The 23,235-nt window shown below is 36.3% G+C and overlaps 1 protein-coding gene across 2 annotated transcripts in view; it reads right to left on the bottom strand.

Moving 5' to 3' along the window:
• Positions 1-11,394, bottom strand: part of LOC149081090 (very low-density lipoprotein receptor-like) — a 50,568-nt gene extending 39,174 nt beyond the window's left edge. The window contains exons 1-2 of one of the 2 annotated variants that reach the window (XM_089237870.1): positions 11,146-11,394; positions 9,071-9,181 (exon numbers count right to left, since the gene is read on the bottom strand). In XM_089237870.1, coding sequence (XP_089093996.1) covers positions 9,071-9,181; positions 11,146-11,221 — 187 coding nt within the window. In that variant the 5' untranslated portion in view covers positions 11,222-11,394. The remainder of the gene's footprint in view (positions 1-9,070; positions 9,182-11,145) is intronic. The other variant, XM_089237871.1, reaches the window with a different exon arrangement.
• Positions 11,395-23,235: the final 11,841 nt, after the last annotated feature.

The following is a 23,235-nucleotide window of genomic DNA, read 5'->3' as shown; positions in this document are numbered from 1 at the left end:
ATTGAATTTCTTGGAAAATAAAAAAAAATATTTTTGGCTTCCTAATTATACACAGGATATTTTCAGCGAGGGCCTTTCATTTTTTATTTCAACCTCAGTCTGCCGGTTATAGTCCCACATCTAGCAACAGGGTACCTGGTGAGATTCTTCACGGGCCTCTCGATGGTGAATGAATAGTGTGAAAAATTATAAGAATCGTTTCAGGCCCCGAGTTGGAGTCCTCAGTCCCAACCTTGTGGAGGCCATAACACCAGTGTTCTTCACCGATTCATGATTTATAACTCATTTATTAGAGAAAAGAGGTATTTTTGGTGGAATATAAATGTTGAGAAAAAATTTACGCATGATTGTGATACTATCAAAACTTTTCCCTTTCGACTTTCGAACATAACTGATATTTAGAGAACTTTATTTTGTTAATTTGATGACATTTTTTCTAGTTTTTAGGGTATTTTTTCAAGTACTTGAAAAACTTGGGAACGGTGACCGATTGAGTAAAACAGCGGTATGTTTATTCTGAAAGCCGTAAAAATCCGATAGATGTTTCAAAATTAGTTACAAATATTGCCGCCAGGGGCGCTGTATGCTGAATGAATGAATGAACGCCAGAACTTGGCCACTGCACTTATCCCGTTGCCGATGGGGGGGGGGCACTGTATGCTGTAATCGCAGTTCGAGAAATAGGCTATAATAAAATGCCTTTGCAAGCAGTCGCTGCAGTCACATCACAATAGATTCAAAAATGTGCACCTTTCGCAGCACAGAGATGGCGCGAACGATCACTATTGAATTGTACGTAGCAGTTTTAAAGCAGTTTGTCGTCTGGGTTGGAGGATCGACGAGGCAATTCGTGGTTCATTCGTGGGCCCAACCACACTGTACCACAACGGTTTTTGCCTTTCTTGAGGAACACTTCAGGAATAGTCATTGCACTGAACTATTCCACATTTACTGGACCAGACATGGATTGGCCTCCATGCTCATCTGATCTTACCCTCGGGACGACTTCGACTTCCTTTTGTGGGACAAATTGAAGAAAACTTTTTTCCGAAACAATGCTCTAATACTGGGTGAGCTTCGAGATTTGATCTATGAGGCATGTGCGTTCCGTTGAGCCACTACAGAGTGTGACTGAAAACTTTATTCTTCATTTGCGCCCTCTTTGTGCTGCGAAAATTGCACATTTTTGAATCCATTGTGATGTGATTGCGACGACTGCTCGCAAAGGACAGTTTATAGCTTACTTCTCGCACTCCTAACTGTTGAGACAGGGCGGCGAGCCATGTTCTGGTTAGAAGGAAGACTCCAAACTGCGATTACAGCATACAGCGCCCTTTGTCGGCAATATTTGTGACTAACTTTGAAACTTCTTTATCAGATTTTTACGGCTCTCAGAATAAACATAACGCTTGTTTTATTCTTCTATCGACCATCATCGTTCCCAAGTTATTTCATTTTAAAACCAGAGTCCTTTTTTGGGACATCCTGTATGTAGGTGGTAACAAATATTACTATCTAGTGAAGCGATTCTCAAACAAAGAATGTGCCGTAAGCAGGGTCAGAGGCGTATTTGCAGGGGAAAATGGGATCGCTAAGCAAGATATAACTCGGGGCGGCAAATTTGAGAAATGAGGGGCCAAAACAAAATGAAAGACACAGAATGGGAGAAAGGCGGGAAACTCAAACAGTTCCTCGATCTCTAGGCAGAGGCGTAAGTCAGTGAGTAACCAAAAGAGTGATCCAGAAAGTGTACAAGCATGTTAGTGATCAAAAGACGAACCAAGTCAGTGAGCAATCAAAAGAGAAATTGCAAGGATTTGAGCGGCCAAAAGTGTCTTAGAGTGAGAGACCGGGCCAATGAGTAATAAAGAGTGAACAAAAGAGAGTGGAAAACATGTGAGCGACAAAAAGAGATTGTTCTAAAGAGTGAGGGAGTACGTCAATGAGCCGCTGTGGTGGTCGAGTGGTCATAATGACGGACTCGCATCGCGAGGATCCGGGTTGGAATCCCACCGTCGCCATAGTGGTGGTCGGCTGAAGTTGGTTTCCTGTGGTTCCCAACTTCGAGGCGCAAATGCGAGCCGATCTCCCCATTAAAAAGTCTCGCCACAGAGAGCAACAGGCCTACAACGATTAATTATTCAACCATTACACTTCACTCATAATTAGAAAAACTGGTGGCAGATGGCAGCACTACACATAACAAGCATTACACAGAAACAAACTTTACGTCAGGTTTCACTACACGTACACACACATTCCCGCATGTACCAATTCGTTAGAGCTTCCGCAGAGGAATATGGACGAGGTACATGTGTGGTTTAGTAGTAGTACGTCAATGAGTGACCAAAAGAGTGTGTGTGCAAGCGTGTGATTCATTCGAGCTCAGAGACCTGCTTGAAACCAAGGAAACCCCCCCCCCCACCTCTGCCAAAAAGGTCTGTGGGTCCCCGTGCAAAAAACACTGTTCTGCAGAGACCCACGGCTAACTAAACCACTGAAGATTTTTGGCACAGATGAGGGGTGAACACCAGGAAGTGTGTTTCTCTGGCCAGTGGCTCCCTACAGCCAGACTAGACTTTTTTATAGTGCAATCAAACATTAATCTTTTTTTTCTACGCATCTTGAATCAAAAGGACTTCACCAAATAAATGCCAGTGAGTTTAAACTGGATTTCAATCTACGATTACGGCGAGATTCTCGAATAATGATATAATTAGAAAACGAAATCGTACAGCAAAGGATGTGCGAGGTCCTGATAAAAAGTATAACAACGTAAAGATAGAGATTGAAAAGATATTCGAAAAAACAAAAATAGAAACACTTGAGCTCTTGAAAGGCGGCGATGATATTTATTGGGTAAGATCAGGCGCTAATGATTGCATCGGGTCATGCGCATCAAGATGTCCACCACTTTTCAGACGTATTATTACAAAAGAAATACTGATTTCGCGCTCAGAAACTGAGACATCAGGATCTGTTTTTCAACCAACCCTATGCAATTGATCACAGTTCAAGAGCGACTCTTCTATGGGCCACCTATCAGAAATTTCACAATGAATGGATCATATTCTTAAGATAAAAAGAGTGATAATGATTCAGATAATCGCTCATTAACCCCCTCCCCTCCTTCTTTTTGTTAATGAAGTTTTCAATCGCTTTTGAGATTTTATTACGTATATATTTTTGATTTTTTTTTTCTCAAGGACGACGGGAGCTAGTCTTTACACCATTAACATAACGACGGTCAGTCGATGGTGGCCTTTGGTGATCTCCGTTATCATTTTACAAAAAAAAAATCGATAGCGTTGACCCAGAAAATATCTAAAAAAACAAATGATTGCTATCGGATTTCCATAAGTGAAAATTTTATTATACGAAATATCTGCATTGAATAATTGCACGAAATAATTGCATTTTTATTTAGCTAACTGGCACTTCGACTTATCCTGAGAGGGTTGTTCAAGTCAGATTAAAAACAAAAAATTATTAAATTAAAAATAATTTCAAGGGATGGAATTGCATTTATAAAAGTGATAAATATGTTTACTCAATTATGACAAATGCTCTTGTGATGCCCTTAGTCCAACATTTAACTCCTTTCAGCATAGAAAGAGTTGTCAGTACGTGTACAGGGACAGTCTACTTCACTTCGTCACCAGTGCTTGAGCTCAGAGGAACTCTTTTGGAGGTCCGAATAGATGGAAAGCACTCTGTGCGAAGTTCGGTTGGTAAAATAGATGTAGGAAATACCCAGGTCCTCGAAATCCTACAGCGGAGCACCCTTGGCAGCAGGGCTGAGCACGATTGCCCATCATGCCCGAATCATGTAAAAGTTTTGGCAGGGCGTGTATTTTTTTTCAATCACATGCCTCGCTTCTGCCTAAAGAGCGAGGGACTAGGGGAGTGAGCCGGGCCGCAACTAGATGATTGATCAACAGGGACAAACACGCATTCCATCTCCCCCTTGTAATGCTGAAGGGAAGATTAAAGGGTGAAATTTGCACCCGTGATCATGAATCGTGGAATTATTTTCACGAATTTCATGAATCGTGGAATTATTTTCACAAATTTCATGAATTGTGGAATTATTTCTTTCATCAGTTCTAAATTTTTATTCCTCCTGAAAAAAAAGCTGTTTCCTCTTATTAATTTTATATAAATTTTTCATCAATTCTGGAATCGTATTGTTCTTTTATCAATCTCAAATTTTCAAGTGGACCCCAAAAATGTCTGGGTCCCAGCCCAGGCCGCTAAGACGTAAAACGTTAAGACGCCCCTGAAACCAGTGGTGACACAAATGGATTTGTAAGGTGATTCGTACGACCCATCTTAGGAGCCCCTTCTATCCAAGTTTGGGTCGCTACCCATGGGTCAAGAATCCTTGGACTAGAACGACCCTCCTTTACGTACAATGAGCGATTCTGCCCCCATCAGACGATCTCCTCAACACAGAGGAACAGGCAGGAGGATGCTCAGGAGGTCAGTGCCCCCTAATAAGTCGACCAAAAATTAGAGAAAAAAAATAATTCGGTGAAAAAAATTTAAATATCGAAAGAAAATATACCCTTTACATGCTGTATTAACAAATTTGTCAATTTAAATGTTTCCGGAGGATGATAACTAAACATCTCTCGCGAAGAAAATTTTTGTGCTCCCCTCTAAAGGTCGATCCTGCATACGCCTCTGCCCGAAAAGCATATTAAACAACTATCAATCACTAATTGGCTATAATTTCTATGGTTTCTCGAAGGAAATCTGCTAAAATATTTCAGTCAACGTACCACTCAATCTTTGGATCTTTTTTTTTCATAGCCACCCTATCCTTATCTAGAATCAATAAGCATGGATATATACGTAATCCATCGAACATGATAATTTTTTTTATAATAGGTCACTATAATATGGTAACAGCCATTTCTCGTTTCTGATTGGCTCCTAGTAACCAACCAAAAAAAAAGTAATAATAATATTGGAGATCTGATATTATAATAACATTCTCTCCGACGATAGGTTTGAAAGATAGGTTTAATAACGACGATAGGTTTTGAAGTGTTTATTACATTCCGGAATCAAACTTTAGCGAATTGAAAAAAAAAAAACCTATTGGAGAGGTCAAGATCTGGGAAGTAGTTCCCTCAATGGAGAGAATTCCTTCCTTCCGTTTTATCTAAAGTGTTCTTCTTAATCTATATGCAGTCTATATCCAGAAATAGTTCTTTGAATATTTTCAGTGTCAACTGATAAAGCAGATGTTATGAATAATCTATAAATCGGAGAGAGCAACAGGATCAATCGCGATAATCAACATCTTTCTTCTTGGCGTAATCAGGGGGGTCTTCGACGTGTGACCCGTGGACTATTTTCAGAAAATAGCTAAAAGCATGTAAAGACTATTTGAGGGGCCCCCTACCTTTTAGTAAACATTTTTTTAACAGGTTGAAAAAATTTATGTAGAAATATTTTTACAAATATTTTTTATTCATTATTTCAAATTTTTACATATATTTGATTGTGTATGCTATCCTTATGCCAGTACAAAATTTTTCACATCTCAAATACTTAATTTTTTTAACAAATTTTATAAAAAAAAAAGCGCATAAAACACAGCTTGCGCGCATGATACAAGATCAATGAAAATGAATAAAAAGTTATTCAAAATAAAGGAACTGTTCAGTTCATAAAATGATGAAAAAGATTCGAGATTCATTCATAAATACTTAAGATATAAAAATTAATTTTTTCTTTAAATTAAAAGTAAATTTATAATTTAATTTTGAATAAGATTGAATCGATAAAATCTTAATCTTTTCCTTTTTATGTACCTACTGAAGTTTCCCCTTTATTTTTACTAATTCTTTATTCAATTACATTGATTTCTTGCAATTTTATCATGTGCCCAGGCTGTTTTTAATTAGTTTTCCTTTTTGAAAATTCGGAACAAATTAAGTACTGGAGATACGTAAAATTTTGTACTGTTGTAGGTTAGCACACGCAAGCAAATTGGTAAAAATTTGAAATAAATCAATGTGTGTGGATAAATGATATTTTTACATAAGGAATGTTTTACCATGTTAAAAAGGAGGAGAGCCCCTTAAATAATATTAATAAAAAAATTCGATGAGGCCCGATGCGAGCTGCACTAGATGTCATCAGCAACGTTATGCGTTTGGCAATGCGTACAATATGGCTGGGGGGGGGGGGGAAACACATTTTGAAGGGCCCTGATTTCATGGAACTCGGGAAAGAAATGCCCTCCACTGTGGCTTACGTCCATCTGGACACTGCGAGTATCTCATACTTTTGTCAACCGTGGCTCCCTTGCCCAATTCATGATTCATCTGACACTTCCCAGAATAGTTTGGTTATTTCCCGTAAAGAACCACTTCAAAGCATAAATAGGCACACAAATCTATACCTCCAGTTCACCACGACGCCCACTTTGAACTTTGAGAAATACTGTCTTAATGAGGCAGAATGCGTGCCCCTCCGAACTTATGGTATGCATGAAAAAACATAATAACCGAACCTGCCGAAAATGCTGAGAAATCTATAATGAAAGGTGATTTCATAATAGATGGAAATAATTCATAATTAATGAGAAAAATAATTTCAAGCATTAAAGAAACATCGGAATGAATGGAAAAATAATTTCAAGCATTAAAGAAACATCGGAATGAATGGAAAAATAATTCCAGAATTAAAGACAGGAATAATTTGAGAATTATTTAAAATAATTCCACGATGAATAAAAGAATCAAACTGTTTCAGAATAAATAAAAGTCTTCAATTATTTGAGGACTCCCCGTTCAACTCGGGAACCCGTTGACCTTTCTAATATCATTACTTTAAGCTCTTTCGAATCTGAATTCCATCTCAGAATTAATTCTAAATAAGAATTGGTGGCCCGCCTGAAAAGTGTCAGTTTGGCTCACAATGTCTGAAAGGTTGAAGACCCCTGGCTCAATCATTTTATCGTTAAGCGGGAAACAAACCCCCCTTCTGAAATCGAAATTCATTAAACTTTTGAATAAGGTGAACTACCTGGAACTGCCCATTAGAACAGTGCTTCTTAACCTTTTTCTCGCCCGTGCCCCCCCCCCCTCACCCAATTTTTCGCCCAACCTTCTTGCAGGAACGAGACCCTTTCTACATATTGAATTAATTTTTTTTCAATAAATTTATAGTGAACGAAAATATTGTAAAAAGATTGGTAATTCAGAGAGCTTCCTTCTTGTTCCTTTCAGAGCCGTCCCAACATCACTGGGCTCTTGGGAATGAGCTATGGGGCTTCTTGAAAATCAAGAAGCCCCATACTTAGCTGGAAGTACTTTAGCTTACACACTTATTCTCGAAAATCATTAGTACCAAATCTGAAATAGCCCCCTCATTCCCCCTCTCCCATTGACACGAGACCTCTCGGAAGTGCCCCATAGGTTAAGGTGACCCTAGCATTAAGGTCGGTTCTGCTACAATCTGAAGGTAATCACACTTGTCCCACCATATTTCACTTAACTTTATTTCTTCACATATGTCCCCCGGTCGAGAAAGATCGAATTTTTTCATTCTTCTGTCTCTTAAGTGGTTACGGTCATGTCCGCAACTAGATGTTTCGTCAACCGGGCAAGCACGCATTTCGGTGCCCCCTTGTAATGTTGAAGGAGACATGAAAGGATGAAATTTTCGCCCACTCTGGTCCGGCGCCCACCTGCTCTCCCCCTAGTTGCGGTATATATGTGTTATATACAATATATATATATATATATAATCCTATCGTTTGTAGTACTCTGGAATTATGCCTCCTCTTTTTTTCTTTCAGCGGGGCAACTTCATTGATTTGCCAACAGATTTATTGAGTGAAATTTTTTTAAAGGCCTGATTTTTCCGCACAAGTGTGGAATTTTCCCAGGGCCCCCAAAAAAAAAAACAACAACTACATTCACTCGAATGTAACCAATGCACTTATTGGTCACATTTTTCAAGTTTTATAAAATAATTTTTATAAAACACAGTTTAATCCCGAACAAGTTACAGATGAAGCTCATATTTTGACCTGAACCATCATTAACCATCATCAATTCATATCCTATATATTCATATTGTACTTACGTTATTTTAAATGCACTGATTTAAAAAAATATATGATGTCCATCATTATACTATGACTTACGATTTTATCAAATTTTAAAATTTAAAACATTAAATATCACCAGAAAAGGCATATTTTTTAATCGTATTATAATACACAGAATACCAGACAGAAAAAGCATCTGAGAATAATAATAGTCGTTAGATGGCGCCACATTTTTATGATTCAATAGCTTAAAAAAAAGAAATCGACCGCAGTTTTTGAATCCAATTTTTTTTTCAGAATTTCAAAAGTTTCATAAAAAAATTAGAAAACGAAGCCCCGAGTAAAAAAAAGGGCTCTAAATCATTGAAAATTCATATTCTAAATTTCTAGTATTTTTTTTTCATTTCTGATTCAATTATTCCATTTTAAGTTTGTTACGGCAATTCGATCCACTTCAAAAGGGCATTTTTTTGTAGAAGTTCAAAATGGGGGCGCACGCAAAGTTGAGACTTTGGAGGGAGGAGGCTCATTCTAAAAAAATTTGAATTACTTTCCTTCAAAATCATTCAAATTAACAGAAACTTATTAAATTTAGCATATAAATTCGATCTCAAATTTTACAAAAATATTTTCAATTTTAATAGTCTTCGATAGTCACAAGCAGGGCCGCAACTAGGGGGAGGAGGCAGGTCTCGTGCCCCGGACCAGGGGGGGGGGTGCAAATTTTATTCTCAAACTTTACCTGCAACATTACAAGGGGCCGCCAAAATGCGCACTTGCCCCCGGTGGCCAAGCATCTAGTTGCGGCCCTGGTCACAAGCCTGCGATGCTCTTACCTGCATACGCCACTGGGCCCTGAATTCGTCAAGATGGGTCCTAATCCGAGAGAAAAATCTGAATAACCGCAAAAAAGTTTGTAGGTGGCATTTAAATATGAGACAATTGTCTATCAAATTATTACATAAATATCAGCTAAATTATAATTATATTACTTACCACAATGTTCCTCGTCAGAGTTATCACCGCAGTCATCATCGTCATCACATCGCCATGTCATAGGTATGCATCTACCATTACTGCATTCAAACTGGGAGACCGTGCACTCAGCTAATTGAAAAAAAAAAAAAAAAAAAAATTTAAAATTTCCAATTTACAAATTTTATGTGTATTTTATTTCATTTGCTCCGAAAAATGATCCCCGAATTCTTGTTACGGCCCTTTGGTGGCTGTGCCACCTTTGTCTTAATTTCGCTTCCATCGGAATGTATCTGAACTATATTCATGTAAGAACAAAAGAGCACACGAAGTGTGAGGGTGAAAATAGACTTAAAAAAAACACCTTTCTTATCTATCTTATCTATTATACTCTTTTTCCTATTATATTTTTCTCCTTTCCTCTTCCTTCTTCTAATGTGAAATTAGGTTAGGGCGAGGTTACCAGATTTATCGCCGATTCGTCAAATAGAGGTAATCCAAATTTGTTGCCATAAGCTGGCACGAAATGGTTAATTCTGAAGTATGACTTTTTCGTACATGCTTCGAATAGAATAAAAATTGTTCAACCTGTCCAAAAATTTCTCTCATTAATTCTGAATTTCCATCAATTCTTACTTAAATTATTTCTGTAATTGTGAATTCTCTTCGATTATTTCTCATTTATTCCGAATTCTCATCAATTCTGGATTTTTTCGTTCATTAATTCTGAATTTTCATAAATTTTTATTTTCTTTCATTAATTGAACCATTACTGGAATTTTGGAATTATTTCTCTGATCAATTATTTCTATCATCAATTCTGGTATTTTTTCATTCATTAATTCTGAATTTCCATCAGTTCTGGAATTATTTCTCTTATCAATTTCGGAATTATCTCTCTCGTCAATTCTGGTGTTTTTCCATTTATTAATTCTGAATTTCCATCTTTCAGTTCTGAAAATATCTCTCATTACTTCGGAATTTTCATCAATTCCATTTTCCCCCCCATAAATTCCGGGATTTTTTCTTTGAATAAATATAATTTTTTATTGTAGCTGCAATTATCATTGAACTATTTCTTATTCTTAATTTATCAATTTTGAATTTTCATTTAGTTCTCAGATTACTAGGCCCTAATTCTCACTAGTTATGAAATTATTTTTTTCATCAATTCTGAACTTCCATCGATTCAAAATTTTCACTAATTTTTGTATCAATTTAATTGTCTTTATTTTTTGAGTGGATATTCTCCAACATTCCTGTATATTCTGTTATAATGCAGTAACCATTGGATGCCCGATTCCCCCCTTCCCCACAAAATATATTACATCGGAGCTAACAGGGTACTAGTATGTGGGAGCCCAAGAATCGTGACCTTATATATATTTTTTTAATTACTCATACATTGAATTCACCAGAGAATAGGTATAGCGGCGAATATTGAAAGTCTCGGCCTGGGGCCTAAATCAAGAATGCAGGGACACATTGTAATTAAATTTCACGAATATCAACTAAAATTATGGTACAACTCGGGTTCTCAAACTGTGCATCGTCAACATTCGTCAGGGAACATCGCGGAGTGCTGGCTCGACACAAAGGTTTTTCGAAGAGATTTTTCATTAAATCGCTCTGGAGAGCCGCGGACAAACGTTGATTGGGGTAAGGGGCACTGCGAGTAGAAAAAGTTTGAAAACCCCTGGTATAATTGAAAAAACTTCGGTATTTTTGTATATTAAAGTCTGGGTTCTTAACCTCCTGTGCCAATAAAACGAGGATGACGGAACCTTTACAATGCATTGAAGTTAATCATTTTCTAATCCAAGCTCACGCCCCCCGGAATTTATCCAAAGGCTAACCCAGAGGGTTCATGGACCCTTGGTTAAGAACCCTCGACTTAAAGGAACCTTTTAATTCAGTGCGATTTCAATCAATATTGATACTCGTTGGATGAAATCGGATACGTTCCAATGTACCGAAAATGCCATAATTGCAATCGTAATTAATATAGAAATAAAACAGGGCAATATATAAAAATGAATGAATATGACAATGATTTCAAGAATTTCTAAAATTTACTATTAAAAAATGTGACTTACCTGAGACTGTGGATATTGACATGGCACCGATGAAGAGTAATGGTAAGTACCACCTCATGTTGTGACTTAACCACATGATTTCAATTAAATAATTAAAATTCCTAATCAATAGGACGATTTCTTTACAAACGCGTATAATATAATATAATCAAATTAAAAACAAACTAAACGTCCTCAAATAAAATCGAAGAGGAGCGAACCTACAACGCGACCATCGAACCGTAAGGAAAAGTTGATACTGACTGACATGCGGCGGGAAGACTACTATAAAAACTTTTAACTCCGATCGGTGGTTGGCGAAGGCGAACATTTCTCGCCAACTTCATCACTGAACTGATGAAATATCAGATTATTATTTGATAATAAATCTATAAAAACATATTTTTATATTTTTTTCCCCCCGATAAACACTCGGAGTGTTGAAAAAAAATTAGATTTTATGAATCTTTTAAGCAATGCAAAAACAGAAAAAAGGTTGCTTCATTCTACAACAGTGTTTCCCAAACTGGGTGGTATCGTCACTTGTGGTGGTGGGGGGGGGGGGGTGATGAAATGGATGAAAAAAAGACCAAAGGGTGATAGACATTCTGCAGTAAAATGTTGAAGCCCACGGGTTGGCTCCGTGAGGGGACCAAAAAAAATGGGCAGAAAACTTTTCTGAGAAAGAGCAGTTCTCAAATTTGTGATCTTAGGATCTTCTAAGGGGGTTACGGGCAAAAAATAAGTGGAAAAGGAAGTCACAATAGGTGGTGAAGGGCAGGGGCAGCTCAAGAAAAAAATCTACTCGTGCGGGGACCTATTTTTGACACCCCTCCCCCCTGAGAAAAAAGTCTACCTATGCTGGACCAATTTTTGACTGCCCTCGAGAAAAAATCTCTGCCCGTGTAGGATCTTTTTGGAGCTCCTCGAGAAAAAAAATCTGTACTTGCGTGGAACCTATTTTAGGTGGCCTTCGACAAAAATCTCTGAACGTGCGGAACCTATTTATGTCGTCCCTCAAGAAAAATCTCAAATCTCTACCCGCGTGGGATCTAGTTTGTCCCCCCCCCCCCGGGGGAAAATATCTATATTCGCGCGAGAATTATTTTTGGTGCCCCTCGGAAAAAAACTCTGCCCGTGCGAACTATTTTGCGCCCGTTCACCACGTTCTTTGTCGCCAAAGCTTTTTTTTTGCTCTTTCACCTCGGATTTGGTATCTCTCTTAGAGCGATGCTCAATGCGGTCGCACGGCCCAAGAGCCGCCCGAGATAGGTGAAGGGAGCAACTTTAAAAAATGCAGTCGAACCCTGATTTAACGCCACTTTCGATTTTGAAGAATTCTGGCGTTTTTGGAATCACAAATTAGCCCGTGTAATCCGTTCCTGTATATGGAAGACTAACTGTTACCCGCGGCTTCGCTCTCGTGGATTTGGTAAATTGAAAACTGCTCTGCGATGATTCCTCCGTCCAACATTTGAACCCTTCAAGTTTGAACCTTAGGGGTTGAGTTTTCTGCGATTTTCTGAATTTTAAGCTTCAGCGGGGGGTTTCAACTCGGCGTGATTTCCCTGTATCATCTTTGAACCCCCTTATAATCCCCTTAGGGGTTGAATTTAAAAAAAAACAACATTTCTTACTGAGTCTTTACATCATAAAATGAAATTCATGACCAAATTTCATATTTATAGCTTCAGCTGTTTCAGCTTTGCGATGATTAATCAGTCAATCAGGACATGCTATTTTATATGTATAGATTTTTCCACCAAATATTTCGAGAGTTGAGCGGGGTTTGGCGCAACATGAGGGGGGGGGGGAGGCTCACTATAACGAACTTGGACAGTATTCTTGTGAAGAAGTAAAGCTTTTAAGTGCAATACGGTGAAAAAAGTGTGACTACTTTCAAAGTCCAGCAAAACTGCCCATAAAACCAGCGCATGGAGGTATCAAGCCACCACGTCCATATGATAAAAATTCAGCAATATACTTTTAGACCAAGGACGTTCAACCTTTTGGAGAGTACGGGCCATTTCATTGTTTTGGACTCGTGTCGTGGGTCCCTTGGGTTACTTGGAAATGTGCCTCGAGCCACCCAGGTGACCTGAAATTATGCTGTGGACAATTTAAATTATCTGAAATCGTGCCGCAGGCAAATTAAGGGATCTGAAAATGAGATTCGAGTCTGTTAAATGATCTGGAAGTGTGCCAAGAATCACTAAGGTGATCTCTAAAAATACCGTGGGCAGCCTAAGTGAATTGTAAATGTGTTGCAGGTCACCTAATTGATCTGATGCGAGCCAATTTAAGTGAACTGGAGGTGTACTGCAAGTGATTTGGAAATGGGCTTGGGATCACTTAAGTGGTCTGGAAATGTGCCACGAGGCCCCTCAAATGATTTAACAATCTATCGTGGGCCATTTTTGTGATTTGGTTATTTGTTGCGAGCCACATTTGGCCCACGGGCCATGGGTTAAGTATGCATATATGTTTTAGACAGTAAAGTATATCAATATGTGTTAAAAAAGTGTTACTTTCAGCGGGAAAGCAACAATCACTTTGATCGCCCCCCCCCCACATCATGTAACTGGGCTTCTAGGCTGTGATCTTTGATGCAACCCCCCCCCCCAGGCTAGAATTTTTATGGGCCTCTGTAGTAAATTTATAGTATAAGTAACAAAAAATTAAAAAGATTCATCAAAGGCCACCAAGCCCTGCCCGCTTGAGGTTTACGATGTTGAGATGGACCTGCATAGAACCCACAAGAGAGAAACTCGCTGAATTTCAGCCAAGGGTCTGGAAATCCAGATCCGGATTACGGCCCGGTGCAGCTACACCCAAGGCCCACCATTCTACTAGTTTCTAATATTTTTAGTCATATATAATTCAAGTAATTTCATCGAGACCGAATAATCTATTTTGCTAATTAGAAAATATTTCTTGATTTCTAAGAAGAATGTATCTTAGTTCTCAAATTTTCTGTGATTTTTCTGATCAAACTTCATTTTCTAAAAAAAAATCAAATTCATAGTTAAAAAAGGGAAATTAAAAAAAAAAATTATTAAAGAAAATCTCTTTATATAAACTGACATAAACAAGAAAATCGCCTATTGTTTTATTCTACTTTTATTAGCGCAATCTATCGCCAGGAAAAACAACTTACAGGATAAGCACAAATACATTACTAATCCAGGCATCAGATTTTGAAAGAAGAAAAATATTACAATAATAATTTAAAAGTAGTTAAACTGCACAAATTGAATGTTTATTAAAATGCGTATTAAGTACTTAATAAAAAAATTACATTTAAATATTTATTAAAATGTGGAATTTGGTGGGGAATGAAAGCGCCATCTATCGGCAATCGCCCTAGGCAGGTAAAGAACTCGTTTCTTATTTTCTTTGCCAGAATTCGAACTCGTGGACTTTGCCGGTTACTTTCATAGTAAAACGGGCATCTTACCACTGCGCCCCCCCCCCCGATCATTTCATAACAAGGACTGTAAATTTGTACGACCCATCTCGGAAGCTTCCTTGGGGGCCATTCAAGTATTACGTAAGCAAATTTTTAGCCATCTTTGACCCCCTCCCCCCCCCCTTTGTCAGCAAAATTTCGTCATCAGCTCTGCCTCTCGGAATCCAACTCATATTTTCATAAAGGATGGTTAAGCATTATCCAAACCTCCCTCCCCCCCTTGTCATCAAAAGTCAGCAAATCGGAAACCACCCTCTCCCCCCATCGATGATGACGTAATACTTGAACGGCCTCTTGAGCCAAGTTTGAGTCACGACCCATCGGTTAAGAGCCCCTGATATAGACCAAATAATTTATTTAATTCAATTAAAAAATTTCTGAATACTCAAAAGAACGCATTTTAAAAATTATAATGAGTTCCATAACTTCTTCAGAATCAAATTTCATTTTTAAAAAATGGAATTTGCAGTTTAAAAAGAAAAAAAAATTAACTTCTTTAAAATTAATTGATAATTTTCTTCATATCAAATGAGTGAAAATTATCATGTAAAATGAGTGAATGAAAAAACAAAAAAGTATTTTGTTTTAAATTAAATTTAAGCGTCACCTATTACCTAGAAAAGCAATAAGAACCAATAAATTATCATCCAAGGCTGAGATTTATTAATTATATTCAGAAAAGAAAATATTCTACCGAATATTAAATTTCAATATAAAAATTTGAAAATACATTTAATCTCATAATTTCAGAATTTGTTTAGATTGAATAACACGTAAATTCAAATTTGAAGTACTTACAAATGAATAATGTATGTGTAAAAAAAAAGTCGAGAAGTGTTCAAATGCCAAAATTACACTACGAAAGTTTGATAAAAGTGCTTTTATAAAACTTTGAAAATTCAACCGTTAAACATATCAGTTACATCCGAGCAAATGCAACTAATGATCTTATTGGTTGTATTTTCAAGTTTTATAAAATAATTTTTAAAACTCTTACAGTCTAAAAAAAATCTATAAATCTTTCATGTTACAAATAATTTCGTATATCTCTTTTTATTGAATCGGTACAATAATAATATCGTACTGGGTGTTTGGTGAACAGGTTTCGAAAGAATAAAAATATGCAGTGAAATCCACAATATTTGAAAGCAATTTTGTATATTTTTCCAGAAAATAGTTATCTGTAGAGGTGAAATCCGCAATCTTTTAGTACATTTTCGTGAAGATTCTATATTTTTAACGAAATAACTATCAGTAAATCTATAGTATTGTAAGAGTGATTTTTTACGTATTTTTCAAGAAATAATTATTATATCATCTAAATCCACAATATTACTATTTTTTTTTTGTTTATTTTCATGAATATTTCTTTTTTACAAAATAATTCCATAATCTCCAATATTCATCCAGAATTTTCTTTTCTTTTCCCAAACTAATCATCAGCTAAATCAACAATATTTGAGGGTAGTTTTGTGCATTTTCAGAAAATAAGTTATCAGTTAAATCCACAATACCTGAGTATGTTTATACGTTTTCGACAGCTTTCTATACTTTTCGCAAAATAATTAAACATCAGTTAAATCCATAATTTTTGAGTATTTTTTGTACATCTTCGAAAGTTTTCTATACTTTTCACAAAATAGTTATCTGTTACAGCTACAATATTAAGGAGGAATTTTGTATATTTTTCAGAAAGTGATTAATATTAAATCCACAACATTTTCGAGTATATTTTGCACATTTTCGAGAATTTTCTGTACTTTTCAGAAAATAATCAGTTAAATTCATAATATTTGAGTATGCTTTATACATCTTCGAGAATTTTATTTTACTTTCCATAAACTAATAATCAGCAAATTCTACAGTATTTGGGAATAATTTTTCATATTTTTAAGAAACTGAGATAATTTTTACTGATAATTATCAGTTAAATCAGTTTAAAAATATATGAGTAATTTTAGAACACGAATTTTTCACAAAGTAATTATCCACAGAAAGCAATACGCAATATTCAAGAGGAATTATGAATATTTTTTAGAAAATAAGTATCAAGTTAAATCCACAATGTTTGAAAAGAATTTTGTATATTTTTTGGAAAATAATTATCAGGTAAATTTACAATATTTGTGATGATAATTTTGCATTCTTCGTATTAAGTAATCATTAAGTATTATTGTAATAATAGAGTTATTATGCATGTGGTATTAAGTAAGTAACTGTATCAAGTACTGTATTTTTCGAGAGTTTTTTTTTCTATCCCGTCCACAAAATAATTATCAGTTAAATCCACAATATATTTGAGAACAATTTTGGATATTTTTCGCAAAATATTCATCAGTTAAATACGTAATGCAATTTTAGATTAATTTTGTGGATAAATTAATCTCAAATTATATAAAACCTCTTCGGGAGGGCTGCATTTGGCCAACGGGCCGGAGGTTTACATCCCTTTTCTCTATAATTTTCACATATTAATTATTAGCTAAATCCACAATATTTGAGAGCAATTTTGTATATTTTTCCAAAAAAAATAATTATCAATTAAATCCGCAATATTTAAGAATAGTTCTTTTTTGTCGTAAAATATTTATCAGCTAAACACGTAACACAATATTTGAGAGGAATTTCGTAGAGAAATGTTGAAAACGAGCTTTGCAGAAAAACGTATTAAGAGAGTTTTCGTTCTGTACACGAGAAGGGTTATCATTCATGTTTTTCTCCCTCATTTTGGCGCCAGGTTAATGGTTCGTGACCAGTTGGCTGTATGATGCAATTTCTAGTCTCCATTGAGACAGGTAAGTTCAGGTAAAAAGAAAATCGAAGTGATGGTGTGTGAAGGGTTTCCCCTACAACAACACTCTGCACACACACACACACATTACTACTACTCAATTATTCGCCTCGTATAACGATTTGTTTGTATGACGGAAACTCATAGCACGTGTTACATCAGTCGGGGCTTTCCCGATTCCTGTCAGCTGCTGTCTCATGCGAAAAAAAATTGTATTATTATTATACAGGAACGCGCGTGCACGGGATATGCCACATGCCCGATTTTTTCTGGTTAGAGAAGAGGTTCTTATAGACTTCCTTAGGAAATAAGGGGAAGTGTTATTATTATTATACCTTGTAGGTTATATAAGGAGATTTCCGATTGATCTCAAGACGCTTCTGATGTCAAGTGATCAAAAAATATAATAATTCATTCCACGAATTCATAAATTACACACACACGCACACACATTTTATCCCTATTGTCCAAATCTCTATCTCGTTTTTAAGGAATTCCGGATTTTTTCCCGCTCAATGGTGCACCTTTCTAAAAACGTACTGAGATAATTGATATTTTTTCAGCAAAACGAATGTAAATGGGTGTTGTTAGCATATTTTTAATACAATACATCAACGCAGTGATTTAATTGGCCAGAGCGTATATTTTAATTGGCTTAAATGTTTAATTAAGGGTAAAATATACAGTTTACCTTAATTGTTTCAATGTTATCCAATAAACAGATAAAATTTTGCTTAGCAAAGTTGAATAGTTGTTTTCCTTGAAATTTATTTCCAATTCCATCAATTTTGTGCGAATTTATAGACCTCTGAACACTTAAAATTTCAGCAGCTCTCAAAAAATAACATCGAGAAGGAATAACTTTTTCTATAGATTCCAAGATTCCACATTTCTAAATCCCAGCAAGCCTTCATGAGCTGCACCCCCTCAAAACCCGGCGTTGTTTCACTACATACATGGGTACTTTGATCGAATAAAACAATTCTTACCTGATTATCATTAAATAATCTCTACTGTCTCAACAATAATCCCGTGATTGTACTTGAATTTCAGGAATGTGAATTTTTCCACAGGTACAGTAGAACCTCTCTATAACAGACATCCATGGGACTGAAACATTTTGTCCGCTAATGAGGAAGTATGATATACGGTGGAACCCCGTTTAACGACTTTCACATTTATACGACGCACAGTGGAGGTACTTGACCCGAAAACCTGGCCAAAATTATTTTGACACATTCAGTACTATATTTTGTACTGAAATATCGACTAATTTATCGTTAAAATATTAAAAAAAATAGTTTTTACGGGATAAATTATATAAATTATGAACATTTGTCAATATATTTTGACATAAATTACATAATTTCCTCAGTGATGAGGGAAATTCCTCAATAAAGAAGAAAAAAATCCGATTGATGTAAGAGAAGTTTGCGTTTATTGTTGGATCCCCGCGAACGTTGCGGAGATAATTTTACGCTCATTGGCTTATTGATTTAAATTTGACATAATTCGTTATGATTATTTACTTGTTAATATTAAAATGTCGACACATCTCTTCGCTTGCATTTTCCTCTGTTTCTTTTGATTCTAACATTATTCTCGAAATAATTTGAGTTTTCTTTTATCCTGTAAGTTTATTTCCGCGAATGCGATGTTCCTCAAGAGATGTAGCACATTCTTTCTCCGCAGTTTGTGAAATTGTGTGACAGGAATTTTTTTTTTACCTGTTGGATGATTTTCACATGATGCAGCTTCGGCAAACATCGACAAAGCTTCTAATGGGCTTTAACTGCCGTGTTTTTTGTTTTAAATGGCCTTGTTATATACATATACAGTCAAACCTCGTTAATGAGTCACTCGTGGGAGAGCAAAAATATGACTTGGTAAGCGGAGTGACTCGTTAAACGACGTAAGCCATAGCTGTGCCAATTCCTGCCTGAGGACAATTGGGACTTCCAAAAAGTGACCCGGTAAGCGGAGTGACGTGTTAACCGGGTGACGCACTAACGAGGTTTAACTGTATTCAGTTGGTCATATCTATCTTATCCGTAACTAAATCTTTCGATGATTTTGAAGCTTTATTTTTGCTATCTGCTCACGGCGTCATTCTCGTATTACTATATATATATAGCAAAAGTTATTTTTGTTTTTTGAATTTTCTGTAAGGTTTCCGAGCTACTCCGTTTTAATTTTTTCGATCTTCTGTTTGCAATATTAAATCACTTTTTTTTTCGATGCCCGCGATCGAGCTGCTACTATTAATGTGTTAAAGGTGCCTTTGTCACCAAATCTTACCAATTTCTTGAACATTTAAGTTTTTTTTGCAACACTCTTACTTGCACGGTCTATATATTTAATTTTAATCAGCATTATTTTTTATTGCGTTAAAGTTTACTAGAAACCTTCTTTACGTGATGCTATCTGAAAAATGGTCAAATTAAGCGGAAAATGTCATAAATAATGCGCCATATTATATTTGTCTTTATTATATTGCATGGTAATATAAAGTCGATGTCCAATCAACATATTGATTTCTGATTATCCTGTAGAAAAAAAAAAACTCAAATGAAAATACTTATAAAATGCGAATTAGTCTATCTCCGCCTATTGCCCACGTGAAGGAAAATTATTATTTTTTTAATCTTTTTTTATAATAAAAATTTAATATAGACGGTCTCCCGGGGAAAAAGTGGTGTGGTGACCCGGTACTAAAAAAAAAGATGCGGTGCTGCTGGATTGATCCATCCAACATCGGTTCAGATTCAGAGGTATATTGGATTGGCAGGTAAAAAAGCCCGAGAGAAATATAAAAAAAATACAGAATTCATTCATTGCTAGAACCAAGAGCAGCCAGGCATCAAACTCGTTGCATATCATAACATTTGCATGAAAGCAAGCCGATACATGTTTATAAACAAGTCATCTGAAGTAGGCCGAACCAGCCTAGATGGACAATTCGAGAGTCATTTGTCACTGAAGTTGTTCGTCAATAATTACCTAACGGACACTAGTAATAAGAGATGGTCATTAGACTGACGGATACAGGTATAATCTGGTTTTTACAGGAAGCGTACACCACATGGTATCTGTGGTTAGCGTTCATTATCTGCATATTATTTATAGTAATCTAGAGTTGCAGAGAGAGAGACCTTGACGTTGGTGAGAAGCAATCATCTCTAAGCTTTTTTAGCCTTCGGCCTCATATGTAAAATGTTTCCTTTTACTCTCAAACATATCATCTCATAATAATTGTTCTAATGACTCCACGATTATCAATTAATTGTTCTAATTATTAATAATTTTATTCGCATAAGTATTTAGTGTTATTTTTTGTTTCTTTAGTTACATGACAGGATTTCGTCATTTCGAAAAATTTTAGGGGGTTCCTAACGGGTTGACCGTTTGCAGGGGTTTTACTGTATCACTGAGGTGCCTGAATTTGAATGTTTCACTATGTGAACATCACTGAGAGGATCGAAAAGAAATGTTTCATTATGTGAATATTACTGAGGTACCCGAATGAACATGTGAATGTTTTGTCTCTTCAGCATTCCATAAGTAGGAAAAAAAAATAAAGACATTCCATAAGAGGGCTTGAACATGAAAGTTTCATAGCACGAACTTCCCTGAACACGGGTGTTCTCAGCGCATCGATATAAAAGAAAAGCTTGAAAACGAATGATACATGACGTTAGGGAGGTGTCTCATGGCTTCAATATTGCAGAAGTGCCTGATCGCCGATATTCTCAAAGTATCGATATAACAGAGGTGTTTAAACATGAATGAATCATGGCACTGACATAACTGAAGTGTTTAAACATGGACGTTTCACGGCTTCAATATTGCAGAAGTGCCTGAACGCAGATATTCTCATGGTATCGATATAACAGAGAGATTCTTAAACAAGAATGATTCATGACACCGATATGATTGAGGTGTCTAAACACGAACGATTCATGGCGTTGATATTACTGAGGTGTCCAAACATGAATATTTCATGGCATTGATATTACTGAAGTGTCTAAACGTGGGTGTTTCATGGCTTTAATATTGCAGAGAAGCACTTGAACACAGATATTCTCATGGTATCATTATGGCAGAGGTGCTTAAACACGAATGATCCGTGCCGCTGATATTACTCAGGTGTCTGAGCATAGATGTCTTGTAACATCAATATTGCAAAAGTGCCTGAATGTGAGTATCTCATAAAACTTATAGTACTCTCATTTGGTTCAAAAAATGCCGTCGATATTCTAGAATTTCCTGAACATGAGTTTTACAAAATTAACAGCATGAATTTGTTTGGGAACATCGCGGCTGTTGGCATCACTTTTCCCCGAGTGCCTTGGTGGTAAGATGCTCGTCTGTCAAATCGGGGACCCACAGGGCTTCGAGTCAAATCGGAAGCCCTACATTATTTGAGAATTTTATTTATTCCGCGATCATTTTTTTTTATTAAATACATTTTATTAAGTACAAAAAAAAAATATTTCTGAAAGTATTTTTTCATTAAATATGATTTTTCATTAATTCTGAAAGTATTTTTTCATTAAATATGAATTTTCCTTAATTCTTAAATTATTTCCTAATCAAATATGAATTTTCATTAATTCTTAAATTGTTTCCTAATAAAATATGAATTTTCATTAATTCTTAAATTGTTTCCTAATAAAATATGAATTTTCATTAATTCTGACATTATTTTCCCACTGAACGTGAGTTTTTCATTAATTCTGAGAAATCATTTTTTCTTTAAATATAAATTTTCATAAATCTTGATTGCTCCCACAACAAATAAAATTGCCTCGCCCCCGGGGCGTTGGCCCCCATGGATATACAACAGCACTCATGAAGAGAAATCAAGACATTCCTACCTGAGCATCTCCACTGGCTGAGCTAGAGAGAACTTTATGAGAAAAGAAGACAGGGCTGTGTGTGTATAAAAGAATCATGTGATGCAATATCAATGAATAATTGCTTTCTTTCTTCTGAAAAGTGATAGCTTATTTTGTTTTCTTTACACCAAACTTCCTCTTCCTCCCTCATCGAAACCGCAAAAAGAGAGAGATAGATAGTAACCATCTTATTATAATGGTTGTTAACCCCCTTTTCCTATTATGTAGAAATAAAAGATGGACGTGATCTTCGTCTTCTTCAAGTGTATGGGATACGCAGGATCCCCTGGATTGAGGATTGGATGTGATTATGGTGATGATTGGAATCCATAGAAAATGTGTGTCCATTACTACACTACTACTTAACCATACATACACCTCGTACACGTTCCTCTACAGCAGCGGTTCTCAACCTTTTTTCACTCGCGGAGCTCTATTCAGTGTATAATTTCTATGGCGGAGTCCTGTTTGATTCGAAGAGCCCTTTTTTTGTATATACTTTTTATGGCAGAGAACCTTTTAGGCCTCTTTTATTTATTTATCTATCAAATTTACTGATTTATATTATTTTCCTCGAGTCGTCGCGGAGCCCCTGGGAGGTGCACACGGAGCACCGGTTGAGAACCCCTGCTCTACGGAATTTCTAACGAATCGGCACACGCCGGAATGTGTGTTCTGAGAGTAGACCTATGTGTGGTCTGACGTATTTATGTTGTCGAGTCGCGCTTGTTTCATGTTCGTGCTCCGTTACTTAGGTGATATTTAAATGTTCCGCGGGGTCTTGAGGTATCTAAAACTGTGTCACGGGTCACTTAAGTGATCTGGCAATGCACCGCTCAGTTCATTTTTACAAAATTAGGTTCGAGGTCGCGGGCCACATCAGATGACTCCGAGGGCCACATTTGGCCTGCGGGTGGCAAATTGAGCATGTGTGCAGTACGGGCATATCTGTG

This window comes from Pholcus phalangioides, unplaced genomic scaffold, assembly GCF_987345545.1.
Source record: "Pholcus phalangioides strain wild (caught in Gottingen) unplaced genomic scaffold, Ppha-v1.0 ptg000010l_1, whole genome shotgun sequence".
In the NCBI taxonomy this organism is placed as follows: Eukaryota; Metazoa; Arthropoda; class Arachnida; order Araneae; family Pholcidae; genus Pholcus; species Pholcus phalangioides.
This window is presented reverse-complemented; position numbering and strand designations above follow the sequence as displayed.